General features: G+C 35.7%; 1 protein-coding gene across 1 annotated transcript in view; it reads left to right on the top strand.

The window, feature by feature from the left end:
- The window catches only part of COPS2 (COP9 signalosome subunit 2), a 16222-nt gene extending 7169 nt beyond the window's left edge, over positions 1-9053 (top strand). Inside the window, exons 5-12 of the mRNA XM_010717513.2 lie at positions 341-430; positions 545-622; positions 1514-1688; positions 2701-2879; positions 3045-3092; positions 6853-7095; positions 7859-7917; positions 8304-9053. Of these exons, the coding sequence (XP_010715815.2) occupies positions 341-430; positions 545-622; positions 1514-1688; positions 2701-2879; positions 3045-3092; positions 6853-7095; positions 7859-7917; positions 8304-8448 (1017 nt within the window). The 3' untranslated portion in view covers positions 8449-9053. The remainder of the gene's footprint in view (positions 1-340; positions 431-544; positions 623-1513; positions 1689-2700; positions 2880-3044; positions 3093-6852; positions 7096-7858; positions 7918-8303) is intronic.
- Positions 9054-16211: the final 7158 nt, after the last annotated feature.

Below are 16211 nucleotides of genomic sequence, written 5' to 3'. Positions count from 1 at the left end.
AGTGGCAATGGCTGTTACTGTTTGTCTTCTGCTACACAATGTAAGAATTTATATTGCTTGGTTATATAAGATGGGTTTCTGTAAGGCAGCTTTCACTTTCATCTGGTATGAAAGATGACTGCAAATTTTGAAATGTGAATACTTCCTAATGTTATTTATTTGAAATAATGAAAGCAAGTTGACTTAGTTTTGTTATTTAAGAAGCTCTTTACAATTCAGTAAGATGCAGATCTTTCTTATTTTGAAGTTCAAGCATGCAGTTTTAGTTTGCTCAGATTAACTTTATTAACAGGTACAAATTTGCTGTTTACAATTATAGAATTCTGATTTTTTATGTCAGATGGATTTGCTTCAGGAATTCTATGAAACAACACTTGAAGCTCTGAAAGATGCTAAGAACGATAGATTGTGGTTTAAGACAAATACAAAGGTAAAATAAGTAATTCATTTTTTTTTTGCTTTTCTTTGTGACACCCTCAGCTAAACTTATACAATAACTATGAAATCTTAATAGATCTTAGTACTTTAACTTTTTTTATTACAGCTTGGCAAATTATATTTAGAACGAGAAGAATATGGGAAGTTACAAAAGATTTTACGCCAGCTGCATCAGTCGTGCCAGGTACCTTTATACTCTAATCACTGTAGCTTGGTAAACAGCATTGAATTTATTTTATATTTTTTTTTTTTTTGTATATATCTTTTGTTGGCATTTGAGATGTGTTGCTGAGCTTTTTTAGTACAGAGAAAGCAAATGAGAACAAGCGCAGTATTTCTTACCTGTTCAATAACATTAACTAAAAGTCAGAAAAATGTTTTATTCTTTACGTAAGGATGATTTTTAAAAAGCAATTCACAACCACTATTGATTAAATTTCATTTTAGTCAGGTGTAAGGAGAAGCACATAGGAATAATCTAAAACCATAGACGTTTAGTTTCAAATATAGTGAAGATTCCAAACGAATTTCACTGCAGTATGAAACTACAGCAGCGACTTTCTGATTTGGAAGGGGGAAAAAATAAAGACAGCCATGCAGCCTGCTCTGCCTGTTTGTCCCCTTTTCTTTCTGTAGCCTGGAAAATAGGTTATAAATGTCTGTTAAATGGTTCTGTTATAGGCAGTAGAAGAATTTATTTATTTATATCACTCATTGCATTTGTATACTGAAGTGAGTGTTGTGGTTTCTTTGTCTGTTTGTTTTTTTTTTTGTTTTTTTTTTTTTTTTTAAGAGGAAAAGAATGAAGAGCAAAACTTGGGAACTAATTTGCGATAAGAAAAACAGTTAAACAAAAATACTGCCTTTTAATAAAGCAAAAGCATTGGAATTAGGCCAACTCTAACTTCCTTCAGTATTAGGTTTTTTTTATATATGTATTCATATCAGTATTTCTAGGCAAATCTTTGTGACAGAAAATTACTGATAGTATTTGCTAATGAGTTTTCTATTAGTATAAAATTGAAATTGCTGTTCTCTGAAAACTTCACATTATTTATTACTTAATCTATCCTAGACTGATGATGGGGAAGATGATCTAAAAAAAGGTACTCAACTATTGGAAATTTATGCTTTGGAAATTCAAATGTATACAGCACAGAAAAATAACAAAAAACTTAAAGCACTATACGAACAGTCATTGCACATCAAGTCAGCTATTCCTCATCCACTGATCATGGGAGTTATCAGAGGCAAGTGAATCTTTCATTTAACTTGTTGCAGATTAGTGTAATGAAAATCTGATAATTAGTATTTTCTCAGTTTGAACTAGAAAGAAAAGGGATCCTGTAAGTTGGTAGGCAGGCACACCTGATGGGGAATAAAGGACTACAAGTGCTGTGACTACGGTCTAGTTTAATGTTTGCCTTCTGTAGGACTTCCAGCTTTGCTGCTCTAGTGCCCAAGCACCAGATGCACTGCTCAGCCAGGCGGGACAGTTGGCTACATAGAGGGTAGGAGTGAAGCAATAGAAGAACATAGAAAAGACCTGATCTGTTTGAACTGATGGCAGACAACAAAGGACAAAGGCACAGGGCTTGGCAGATTGCTATTTCTGTAGTCTATAGTCTATTGTAAATTTGTGCAGTGCCTTGCCCCACTAAGATTTGTCAGAAGCTGAAGAACTTGAAGATGTGTTTGAAAGTGGTACTATCAGTAAAGGTGAATTACAGTGAAATTGTTCTGTGTGTCTTTGAAAAAAAGAAAAACAACTTTCTCCACAGTGCTGGTGTGCCTTCTCCCTTTCTGTTGTGCAGGCACTCTGGCAGTAGTGGGTACTTCAGAGATGAAGGGAAATGAAATGTTTCTCAATTTTTCTGTACAGTTTTGCTCAACATATTGAGAAAATTCCAGAAATACAGGAAGTACGTTATCTTTAAAGTCAAAATAAATTCAATTTTTATAATATTTTAACATAAGATTAAAATAATTACTGGCTGTGAGGATTAGGGTTCTTTTAGATTGGTGGAGTGGGTTGGTTTTGTATTTTTCTGCTTTAGAAGAGGTTTGTTCAAATGGCAAAGCTTTATGTGAAGGCTCTAGTGTTTGGGTTTTTTTTCTAGTGATTTTTTGGAGAATGAAAAGACTCCTGAAAATATTTCAGTAATCTATTTAGAAATAGTGGGGAACTCTTGAGTACAATTACTGCAGTCAGCAACAAGCACAGAGTGTTCCTTTTTCTTTTCATCTCTGTTTTCTTTTCAGAATGTGGAGGCAAAATGCACTTAAGAGAAGGAGAGTTTGAAAAGGCACATACTGATTTTTTTGAAGCATTCAAGAATTATGATGAATCAGGGAGCCCCAGAAGAACCACTTGCTTAAAATACTTGGTCTTGGCAAACATGCTGATGAAGTCTGGAATAAATCCGTTTGATTCTCAGGAGGTACTTCAAGAGATGTGATTAAATCATTTAGGTTTATTGCCTCTTTTTTTCTTTTTGTCTTTTTTTTTTTCTTTTCTGACTTTATAGGAATATTATCCAAAAGACGACAGTGGAAAAAAATATTTAAAATCTGAACATCCATGTTTTGCTTTCTGTTCTGTGTAGGCTAAACCATACAAAAATGATCCAGAGATTCTAGCAATGACGAATTTAGTAAGGTAAGATTTTAATTTTTCCAGAGAAAAGAAACAAAATACCGTAGTATCCAGACAGCAATGGAATAATTTTGTAAGTGGTGGCTTTTCTTTGCACAGCTAACACTTTATAACAGTTATTGGGCAAGTACTTGTAGGTTGGTTGGTTGTGGTTGTGATTATTATTATTATTATTTTTCTTTTTTCTTTTTTTTTTTTTTAAGCAACTTTTGTTTGCCATGACATACCTAGATATCTGTACTGTACCAGGTAGGGATATGGAAACATGCTGTTGTCTTCTGCTAAGTTGAGTTTTTTTCTGCAGTGGTAAATTCCCTTAAAGCTTTGTTGCCTAGTGCTGTGACTTGAATTCCAGACTTGGCTGACTTTGTGATAAACTGAGGTGATTGACATCTCACACTAAAGCCAGTAGAATAAGTGGATGCTTGGATGTTTCGTGATTACTAAAGGACATTCATAATTTAGGAATATGAAATGAATTTTTCAGGTGTTCTCCGGCATCCTTTGAATACACATGAAGATCAAAAGCATGCCTCTTTACCTCTTAGAGACAGCTGCCAACTGAGAACTTTCAGGGTATTGACATCATCACAGAAAATAAATTGAACTGAGGCAGCCTTTGTATACTGTGCTACATGAAGCTAACTTGTTCCATCTGCTCTTTGCCTTATCAAATAAAAAAAAAAGAAAGCACCACATAGGAAAGCTTTCCACCTTTACTGTAAGAAGTAATGCTTGCTCACGTTTTGAAATACACAGTCTCATATCACCTTGCTGTGCTATTGCTGTGGTGCTGCACCAGTGTATGCATATAAATAGTTTCTGAAAGTGAGGATATTCATCCATTATTGACATAATGATAAGTAAATGGTCTGGCAATTCATTAAGGGAATGTTTCCATTAATTCCACTTCAGACATGTCTTTTCTATTTTGCTTTCATAGTTTCGTGTGAGTTTGAGACAGAAGGAACTCCAGATGGCCTTACCCAAACTGATTTTATTCATATTCCTAATTTTTATCTTTTATCTTGACATTTGAGTATAACTGCTTTTATAAACTTAATAATGCAATTAAGATAAGAAATGTGCAGAAGATAAAAATCATTTCCAAGCACTGCAATTATGTTTTTAATTCTTCTTGTACTCTACATTGGTAACTTGAATGTGTTACATATGGTAAAAAGAGACTTTTGAAGTAAGCAATAGAATATGCTTAACCGAGATACCATTTAATTTTGAAGTGCAGTTACTGGTTTCATGTGGTACAGTCCAGTCCACTCATGACTCTTCATAAACTCCTGAAGTTCCACCTTGAATATCACTGGTCTTTATGTTGTTCCTTTTAATGATAATAAGGGGTGACTTTTTTGGTCAATTCTTACCATTTGAAAACGTACGGAGACCATAAATGCAAATTAGAATTTGTTCATAAAATGTTTGGTGTAGATCTCAAGCAGAAATTGAAAGCCTGTATTGATCAGTTTGTCTTTCAGGCTCAATACTGCCAGCCCGTAGCTTAATTAACTAAGTTTCATTGTTTCAGTGGGTAGTCCCAGTTGCAACTGACTGTTCCTTTAGAAAAGATGACAGATTTGAATTGTAAGATGATTATGTTCCAAGAAAAATGTTGTTTCAGTGGTTACAACTCCTACCTTTAAATGATGCTGAGATGCCTCTACTGAACAATAATTGGTGTCTGAATCCACATTGTTTTTGTAACCTTTTCTTGGATAACAAGATTTAGCAATTAAACTAACTATTCACTATACGTAAGAATCTAAACAGTAATATGCCAAAAATTAGTGATGATTAGTTCTGATAAGTCAGGCATTTCTTCTATCTTCCAGTATTTTTATAATTCAATTTAATGAAGACATTCTAGGAAGAAATTAAAAAAAAAAACCTAAACCAAAAAAAAACCCAAAACAAAAAAACCTGGAATCTCTTTACTTATTTTGTTGTTGGTGGTGGTTTTATATAATATAAGGATTCATTAAGCCAAATTTCAAGTAATTATATTGTCCAAAATTGGCTGGTTTTAGGCTTTAGGGTTTTCTGTTTATTTTGTTTTCAAGTATAACGATTTGGAAAACAGAGTACACTTACAGAAGAACTAAATGTTCTTAGTGAAGTTTTGTAAATGCTAACAAAAACTGAAAATAGAGAAAGGTCATTTCTGGAGCATTTCATCTTGAAATATTTTTTTCCTTATAAAGATTCTGAATGTAGTTATTTTTCACCAATGATTAATACTTTTTTTTTTTTTTTTTTTTTAAATTAAAGTAAATAGGAACGTTACCTTTAATAGGTAGTCCGTTAGGTTTTTAAAATTTTAAAATTATTTATTCTCTTACTTTTTCTAGTAAGTCGACCTTACTCAGAAATAACGACTATTTACTAGTAATTTGGAAGGAAAGTATTTCTAAGAAAAACAAATCCACAGACCAACATCTAGTGGATGACCTTCCCTTCAAGGTTAAAGGGAAACCACTTATTAGGAAAGGTTTTATTTTTGCGAGGTCTTTATTTCACTTTTTCTTTTTTTTTTTTAATTATTTCTTGGTAAACTTTTATGGTTTACTTTTTCTTCGACAGAATGAGAATTCATTGTTATCGCTACTCAATAGACAATTCCTTTCCAAGCTTGATATTGATCAGGATCAACGTGCATCCACGTGTATGTTGAAAACAATGGTTGAATTTATAGTTATCTATATTTAAAAAAAAACGAAGTGCACTAGCACATGACTGTCAGTTTCATTAACATGATAAAAAAAAGTTACCCTCTGCATTTGCCACGTATCTGAGATTTTTAAAAGTCTCTCCCCTGGAACATAGTGTCCAGTCTCAACTAACTGCTGTTTTCATCAAGAGTAGGACTAATTCTGGCATTGCCAGATCAATTAGCTGGATACCTGCTTGAGAGAAAAAGTTAAATCCAAAGACCTGGTTTTCTTGCTCTTCTTGTATGTAGAAGAGAACATGGCAAACAGCAGAGGAAACTAAATATAACACCTCTACTGCTGTTATGTACAGGCTACTGGTGTACTTCAAAGTCTTGTAGGGAAACTCAGTGAGATAAGGGAAATGAATGCCTAAGGAAGGAGTCTAACAGAACTGGAAGGCAAAAAAAGGAGGACAATTGAATACAAGGACTGGAGGGAATTTGAGTTTCACCCCTTCCATGAAGTCTGCTAGTGATACACAGGAAAAAAGATATTCATTTTTTTCGGTCCGTAGTGATATGGACTGCATGTTCATAGTTACAGAGTTTATGTACCTTTTGTTGTTGTTTTAATATTTTCTGTTTTATTGAGAAACGTGTTCAGTAACATCATATAAAAAGTCCTTGTGTTACCAGTTAGGTAAGGATCCATCTAGCTTCTGTTAATTTACAATGATAATTCCTGCTTTCATTTTATACAAATTTTCTTTAACATTGACTGTGGTATCATACCTATCCACAATCAGCCACTTCATACAGGCTATGTTTTATCATTTTTCTGTTCCTCATTGTAAAAAAAAAAAAAAAGCTCTGACCTTTGTCTTAAAATATGAATGTTACTCATGAAGTTAAATGTATGCAGGCTTCCATTTCAGAGCCTTAAGCTTGCCTCTTTTTACTTTAGTACAACGTAAACAATACAGCCATAAATTAGAGTGGCAGACATACAGCTAGTTTGAATAATTCAAGTTTTTACCAAGGAATATAATTGCTCTCTTTTTAAAGAATTTTCAGCTTTTTCTATCCATCCTAGAGTTATGTATTGCCATGCTGCCCCCTGAGAAAAAAGGATCTTTATTTTGCTGTGTTTTCCTGCGACCTACCACCTACATCACAGTATTTAGGCCTTCTTTTTTCATTGTATCTTCATTTAATAGGTACTGATATTATCATACTTTTGCTTTTTCTTACAGAGCTTTTGCGAAACATCAGAACACAAGTGCTTATAAAATTAATTAAGCCTTACACAAGAATACATATTCCTTTTATTTCTAAGGTATGTGTCAGTGGTGCCTTGTATTTGCTTAAGTAAATGATTAATTATGAATAAAAGCACTTAAATACAGTGTATCCAGGAATAGAACATCTAAAATATAATGTAAACTGTGCTGTCATACTGATGTATTGCTGGCAGCTTGGCAGTGTGAAAGTGTAAATTTTAGGCATCTTCCCAATGCTTTTTATATGTGCACTATGATATATTTCTATGGTACACAATAACTGTATTCTACTTGGTGTAGAAAAGAACATTTCTGAAGAGAAATATAAAATGTTAGATTTGCATAATTATGAAATTGTATGGATATAAAAATCCAAGTTTTAATCTCTCTGGTTCAAGATAATTTTCAAATATCTTTAGTGAAAGTTAGAGAACTGTGGTAACAGAGTAAATTATAAGACTGGAACTATTGATTTCATTCTCTAACCTCTAAAGAACAAAATCTAAAACAAAACAAACAAAAAGTATTTATTTTAAATACTCTCAACGAAGGAACTGTTCTGAAGCTTCCAAAATTTTTTCTTTATCCTCTTCTGCCTTTTCTGAGAGGTTACTGATCTCTAGATTGTTGGCCATGTTTATTTTGGCTGGAGATCTTTTGCTTGACAGATCACTAGTGAATTATTTTTTTCAAACAGTAAGAAACAGAAATCTAACCAAATTATATATATGCAAATAAACACTGGAAGGATTTAATGTTGCAAAACAGAATACCAACACAATGGCATTTCTTTTTTTTTCTTTCTTTTTTTTTTTTTAGGAATTAAACATAGATGTAGCTGATGTGGAAAGCTTGCTTGTGCAGTGCATATTGGATAAGTATGTATTCTTTTTCTTGTTTACTGACTTTTAAAATAATCAAAGTATATAAGAAGCAATAAAACAGTATTTCTGTGCTTTATAACAATACTGTTTAACTCTTAAGCCAAAAGGTAATGATGAATGATGCTGACTTTACTAGTTTGCTTGGTTTACAAGCGAAGTATATTTGTAATTTGTGAGCCAAAAGAACTTTATATGGCTAGGCAGGTTGTCCAATGAATTAATTGCTCAGTGACTTAATTTGCTTTCCTAGCCGTAATGACAACTAAATAGGCAGCGTCTCCCTCTTATGTAAGAAGCTCTCTCTCTTTACCTCTTGATTATTGTTAGCTCCTATTGCTATGTGCATTAGTGACTACAGCTATTTGTTTGTTCCCTTCTAGCACTATACATGGCCGAATTGATCAAGTCAACCAGCTCCTAGAACTGGATCATCAGAAGAGAGGTGGTGCACGGTATACTGCGTTAGATAAATGGACCAACCAACTAAATTCTCTCAACCAGGCTGTAGTCAGCAAACTGGCCTAACAGAAAACAAGCTTTTACAAACGTACTTAAGGCAACAGTGCAGTGATGTAAACCTTAAAAGAACTGGGAATGGCAAAACTACTGTCGGTTGGTGTGCCCTGAAATTATTGGAGTTATGGCAGAAGTGCTTTTTTGATCAGCTGGTTTGTGTTTTGCTGCTGCATTTATCCCAAGAAAAAAACAGCTTTAATCTCCAGAAGAAAACCAAAATGCCACGGGATTTATGCTGTATTGACATCTTGCCCTAAACATGCAACATCCTAGTAATTTGTCAAAGGGCAGTTAATGACCAGAGAGATTTTTGTCATGATTTTAAATACACTGACACATTACTGTTGGTTAAATTTAAAACATGTTTTACTTGCAGAAATTCTCACAGAAATAACCTGCAATAACTTGAAATGCATACCCTTTTGAACACTTCCTTTTCTCATGTATAAATTGAAATGTTTGCTGCATTTTGAAAAATGTCAGTTCTCCAAAAATGTGTCCGTATATTTCTGTACCTGCAGTGTAGTAAAGGTTTAGAAGAAACCCCATAATTAGTGGCATACTGTCACTTAGGTTTCAAGCAGCAAAATAAACAGTGCAGTTCAGAGATTGTACAGTTTGTTTCTTGATGTGCTTTCTATACTTGATTTTACTTGCGTTATTTTTAAAGGAAGATGGATTATTTCATTTTCACCTTTTTACCTGACAAAGGACAGTATGGAGATTTTAAGTCTAAACTTTGGTATCTGTGCTGTTTATTTTTTTCCTTGAAGTAGCTAAACATAAATACTAAGTAGTTCAAAAACTGACATTTAGCAGTCTAACTTAACTGATTTTTATCTTGCAATATACCAAACATTATTGCTATCTGGTCGATGTTGCTGAGCATTAATTTGGGATTGACTAAAAATCTGGTCTTTTTTTATTTTGGTGTATTTAAGAATACGAGTTTTCCAGGTAGTACCTTGGGAATAGAAGTGCAGACTCTGATTATAGAATTGTAGAATCACTAAGGTTAGAAAAGATCTCTAAGATCTCTCTGAAAGATCTCTAAGATGTGTTCCCCTGCCACCAATATTGCCCACTAAACCATGTCCCTGAGTACTACATCTATCATTTCCTTTAAACACCTCCAGGAATGGTGACTCCACTGCTTCCTTAGGCAGCCTGTTCCAATGCCAAACCACTCTTTCTGAGAAGAAATTCTTCCTAATATCTAATTTGAACCTCATTTGACACAACTTAAGGCCATTCCCTCTTATCCTGATGGTAGTTACCTGGGAAAAGAGGCTGACCCCCACCACGCCATAGCCTTCTTTCTGGGAGTGGTAGAGAGCAATAACAACTCCCCTGAGCCACCTGTTCTCCAGACTGAGCAATCCCAGTTCCCTCAGCTGCTCCTCATAAGACTTTTGTGTAGACCCTTCACAAGCCTTGTTGTCCTTATCAAAGGGTAACAATTTCAAAGAGATTGTTGCCCTCTAAGAGATTGTTATCTTGTTTCCTAATCAGTGATGTCCTTGACCAAATTCAGTGTATACAAAAAGACACTCTGAGGGAACCCAGTACAGTAAACTTGGTAATAACAGAATACATTATTTCCCAACTATTTGATTTTACTGTAGTCTATTGAAGTCCTGAAGTCCTACAACATGTAGACACATGCTTCTCGTCCTAAAATTTGAGGTTCATCCATTAAAATACTGAGCTGTAGTATCTGCCACATCAACCTCTCTTTCGTGGCAGCTTGTTTAGTGTTGTCTGAGATAACATCAAGTCCTCCTGTTTAAAGCTAAGGGTAAGATATAGTCTTTCACAAAGCAGTACCACATAGTCATTAATACAGTGGAAGGAAATTATGTAAATAAAGCAATTAGCACCAAAAAAAAAAGCTCCTATAATGACATGTCCGTCACGTATGTGCAAGACAGCATGATTAAACTAAATGTTCTAGAGCAGGACTTAAATGGTAACAGCATACAATTAAATGGGATAAAAGTAACTTTCATTTCAAGGATAGTTACTTCCCTTAGAAAATTATTTTGCTTTGTAGTTGTCAAAGTGAGTGGTTTCTTTTTTTTCTTGTGTTTACACATTAAAACTTAACGTGTTGCATGAACAGCATGGTGCTAGATCTTGGATTTCTCCTTCACTGATGCATTTTCTTACAAATCCATGTTTCTAATTTACCCACTCAAAACATGAATGTAAATTGAGTTTAGGTTTTTAAACAGAAGCAAAGATTTTTACCTTCATAAAATCCTTCATAAAATCCATAGATAACATTTACTGAAGGATGTTGTTTGTACTGTGCTTCCTTACAGTGCTGTGATGTATAACAATTTTTTCTTTGAAAATTCCACTAAGGTCTGGCAGTATCAAATTGAGCTTTGCAAAATCAAATTGGTATATAATGCTTCGTAGTAAGTGATACAGGTGGTCAGCATCATCCTCTGAAAGACCTGGGCCCTAGTCTACAGATCCAGAGGCTTTCATATGGATAGGCAGCTTGGAAGTTTCTCCTTCCCATTGGGACAGGGAACCTCAACAGCTATTTCAGCATGTCTCCTTTCTCTGCCATTTCCTGCCACCCTTACTGTGGGTAGGAAACAACCACTCTCCTCTAAAGGAGAGAAGAAAAAAAGAACTGTGCTTAACTCAGTTATTAGTTAACTTAGTTATAAGCAAGTATTCCCACCTTTGTCTGTTTTAAGTGATGTAACTTTTATCATCCCAGGTATGTATTGCGGAGGCAGTTAGTTGCCTTTTGTAAGGTTTTGCTTATGAAATACTAATTATAGTAGGACTAGGCTATCTAGTGAAGGACTACTAGCTTGAACAGTGAGAGCTAACTGTGTTTTTAAAGTAAGAGAATATCAGTCTACCTCTAATAAATTGTTATAGGCGCTCATATTTTAGCTCTTACTTTGCATATGTACTCCAGACACACAATGAAGGCTTACATAATCCGTATCTTTTTGTGTTCACGTCATTGTTAACCTCACAGATGAAATTTATCTTTGGGAATATGGGGGGAGGGGTTGTCTTGTCATGAAGCTACAACAGTAAGTGCTAGTAGTTGCCATAGCCCATGTGGTAGATCTATCTCTGATGTAATTTCCACCTCCTTGGGAAAACTGAACAAACAATTGAAAGGAAGAAGGTGAACAACTGCAAATATCATTAATTGTCACAATTTTGGGTGGTTTTATATAAATTTTGCTGTTGGTACAAGATAAACCAGTGCCTTAGCGAGTGCCAATAACTATCTATTTGCAAAAGAAAATGCTAATGTTCTTTTATAAAAGATTACAATAGTGCTTAAGCTGTGCATATAAACCCCTCATTTGAGTTGCTGGCAACTTATGCATTAAAACTGAGCGTCATGCAAATGAAATCCTAGAGGATCTGGGTGCTATATCTGCATGCATGTTAGATTATTTTTATTAATATTTAGCAAACATACTTTGGAGGAATTCATTCAATTCTTATCTTAAGGTTCTCTTCTGAGTTGGTTCTGAAGCCGTGATGTGGTGAGGATTTTAATTTCTTTTCACATTGAGTAGGCTTAGAAGCTTATTGAACAACAACAACAACAAAAAAAAAAAAAGGAAAAAAAAGACAAGGCAGCTGAAATTCACCTGGCAGAATAATATAACAGAGATATTTGAAGTCTGTTAATACTGTCATTCTTGTAATTACTCAGAAATGGTCAGCTGTAAATTTTGTTTGAAAATTGTATTTTCACTTTTTTTTTTTTGGCTGGGAGGAGAAGCTGAACTAATTTGTTTGAGCAGGAATGGTGTTTGCATGGAGTAACAGTAAAATGATACCATTCTGGACAGGCTTTTGTAGACACAGAGCAATTACTTGAGCTAAATTTCCGTATATATGTGTCAATACTGACTTACAAAAGTTCAGCTGTTACTCCATTTTCAAGTTGCTAAACATACCATTTCAGAGCCAGAATGTACCTAAATTAGAGAACTAGATTTTAAAAAATACTACATTACGGCTAAATAGCTGTGTTAATAAAGATCTTTACAAAAAGGATTATTGCCTCCTTAAATACTTCTAAATCAGTGCAAAGGTAGATTGCAAACTACAACTATAGTATAATATTTGCATATTTAGCACTAAATTTTAGATGTAATAACTATAAGCCTTACGGCAAGAGTGAAGGCTAATTCCCTTCCTGGCCGTGCTACAAAGAATTGCAAGGCAGGATCTATCCTGGTTGGCTCTGATGCCAACTTGCAGCTTGGTGGGAGTGCTGTGCTCACTCTGACTGCTGCCAGGAAGCAATACATGCTGCTATCAGAGTTGTCATTCTCAGACTGCAGACGAGCTCAAAGCTCACCTTCCCACTTTGGTTTCGAAGCATTCCCTGCTGTGTTTGCCTTTGGCTGCCTGTGCAAATGTTTTGTTTGCCAAGTTATACTTTGTTGGTTTTGTTTGTTTGTTTGTTTGTTTGTTTTTTTATGTTAGTCTTTTTTAGTAATTTTTCTGAAGTTCCAGTCCAGTAGAGCTATATCATTTTGGAGTCAGCTTCATTTCTGCTGCCTCTCCCCTTCTTCCAGTGGCAGCCTCCAAACCCAGTGTTGGTTGCACTTGGTGTTGAGGTCATGCTGCTGCCGAGCTCAGGCTGAGCCTGCTGAGACCTGCTGAGGTGGAAGGGTGTTATTGAGCAACCTTTATTTCATACTTTACCATGCAATTAAGTTTGCACATAGATTCAGCTTTCAATATAAGAAGTTGCCTTGATTTCACTGAGATTTGCTTAATTGCATCCTTAAACATTCTGTAGGACTTTCTATCCACTGGATGTAAATAAACCTATGTAAGTAGGGAGCATGAGTGACCACATGCATGCTGTTAGACTTGCTTACAGTTCTGTGATCTCGATTCAGACACAGTCATTATCATGTGCCTTGCCATACTGCTAAGGTATTCTGGTTTAGACTTCCTTGTTGAATTATTTTTCTGTCTACTGAGATTGTCTTCATTTTGGTTGGTGTCCTCCACCATATTCAGGAAGGATAACTTCATCCTGCAGATGTAGCAATAAATCCAATAATTTATTACCAAACTGCAGTGAGCACCCACTAGATTAAAGCATTTTTGTTTCCCAACTATTTCTTCCATGTTGCAATAAAAATAGCAATAATTGCTTAGAAATTGACACATTTGAGAACTAGACTCATAGAACTGAATATTCAAAGAGCTACTGCAGTTACTGGTGTGTCAAGCAGTTATTTTATTTGGCTACTTGGTTGGTTGAGGGTTTTTTTTTGTTGTTTTTGTTGGTGTTTTTGTTTTTTTTGTTTTTTGTTTGTTTGTTTTTTGCTTCTTTACAGACTGTAACACTGTTGAGTACACTTACACAACACTTGATCAAGATGATGATGGTGTAACCAGATAGCAGCCTGGTGTAGTTGTAATAGCTGTGGACAGAGGATTAAACATAACTGGTTCTAAGCGCTTTCACATGTTTTTCTTTTGGGTGATAATACAGAGTTGATTTTTATGGGAGAGTTGAGTTCAAGTGGCCGCTTAGGTCAGCCAGCATAACCTTCTGTTCTATGTATGTTGTATAGATTTTGTAGATTTGATGTCTATTTAATCACTGCCCAATTTAGATCTTAGAACTTCTTGTTACTGTTGTTCAAGTATGCATAACAGCCTTTTCAAGTGTGACCTTTCTGTTGGTATGTATCTTGGGAACAAAAGAAGGATTTTATAAAGAACAGCCTTGCCATAAAGAGTCATTATTTTTAAAAAATACAGCAAGTATCTTAAACAAATGTCAGAATATATATTCCATGGTCAGCACCAGTTTGGACAAATTAAGCTGCATTCCACGCCAAAATGCTGGTGTACCAATACAAGAAGACAATTGTTATACTAGTTCCAGTGGGATTTTTTCACTGTTTTCTTTCCAGACTGGCTCACAGTTCTCCCACATTACTCAGGAGATGAAAAGTGACTAGGTTTTAAGTAAGTCAATATAATTTTGCAAAAATAAGCAAAACACATTCTTTTATTGGGAATAAAATACACTTCAGTCATTGCTCGATTTATGGAGATGAAGGATTAGGTGGCTTATTTAATGTTTCATAATTATTTATTTATCCTGTAGATTTACATCTCATATGTAAGTTCATGAGTGACTGATGAAATGATGTTCAATTGCATCAGCTGAAAGTTCTTGATATAACCAGCTTAATCCCTAGTTTTACTTTCCCGACCTCTTGTGTTGAAATAACAGATATCATTGTGTAAAACCCCCTGGGAGCATAACATCATGACCTCAATCAATACTGCTACTTTCAAATGGCTTCCTAAGGTTAGGAACAAGTGTTCATTCTGCTGAAGCCCATTACATGCTACCAGTTCCTGTTGGTCAGCTGTGTACAGCTGGTGCCTGTTGATGAAGACTTCTATTAATCTCATCAAGGAAAGTGCTGAGATACAGAATTGCAAACCCAGTGTACGAGTGCTGCAGCTTCTATAGCAGTTTTAGGTCAGGAGCAGCCATCTTGTTCTCTTCATCTGTGGTAAAACACTGGGCTCACTAAAGTGGACAGAAATTCTATGGTTACATTTCATTGGGACTACAATTTTGCATTTCCCAAATGATCCACAGGAATTATTATTTTGTTGGCTGCAACCTCATGAAGACTTAATTCACAGAACCTAAGTAATGTTACAGGCATCCAAGCGAAAGTAACACACAGCAATCCTGCTGTTGTGAAATAGCACATAAGGTACTATACATAAGGTTGCCAGTCCCTGCGCAAGTTCTATGTTCACATAATCAGTTTGCAAGAGGAGATGTTACCTTGCAATGTAATAGCCATCTTCAAAATTCCATGTCAGAAAGTTCTAATGGAACACCACTGTATACAAAGAAATTACACGGACTAATCCAACAAATAAACTTCTATGAAGTCTTAACAGATTGTTACACTGCATACTGAACATAAATCTGGAAAGGCTGAAGAAGCTCTACCAAGATCGCTCTGTAGAGATGGTGGTTTCAGTTTTAATTCTGTCCAATTAAGACACAGGCTTGCTTGCTTATCCCCTTGGCTATACTGTTTTTTTCTCACCAGAACCCAGCTCAGTCAGAAGCCTGCTTCTTGCATCAGTACACTTTGTAAATGTATTTCAACTGGAAGCACTCAGACTACCCTTTGTGTTTTCTCTTTTACATAGGCACTATTACTCAATTCCCTTCTGGATTCAATAAAAACACCAGAAGCAAAGCAGTAAAGGAACAAACAGTGCTTGGCTTTCACTAAACCCCAGGCAGCAGGCACAGTAGCGAGGCCGAGCCCATGAGTGTGACTGCACCGTGCAATCCCTCAGGTGCTCTGTGAGGCTGAACTTGCTTCCCATCCTCTGTGGGTCACTAGGCAGGTGAACGCAGTCCCACGGACTACTCAGGTAGAAATCGAGGCAGCAAAATAAATGTCACACAAGCCCAAAGATGGGCGCCCTCAAATTTCCCTGTGCAAAGGTAGCGATGTGGCAGCTGCACAGCCACACAGCTGCCTGTGCCGGGCCAGGCCGGGACAGGGTGCCGTTCTCACCTGGAGCCCCTGGTTCCGACCAGGAGCCCTGCCTACATCTGGGAGCCCCGGGTCGGCTGATGTCAGGCCAGGCTGAGGTGAGCCCAACCCCGGTGTGACTGTTTCACAGCTCGTCCCCGTACCACACTTTTAGCTTTTTTTCCCTCTAAATAGATGGTAGGGTTTTGTATTTTTTTT

Source organism: Meleagris gallopavo, chromosome 12 (genome assembly GCF_000146605.3).
Source record: "Meleagris gallopavo isolate NT-WF06-2002-E0010 breed Aviagen turkey brand Nicholas breeding stock chromosome 12, Turkey_5.1, whole genome shotgun sequence".
NCBI lineage: Eukaryota > Metazoa > Chordata > Aves > Galliformes > Phasianidae > Meleagris > Meleagris gallopavo.
This window is presented reverse-complemented; position numbering and strand designations above follow the sequence as displayed.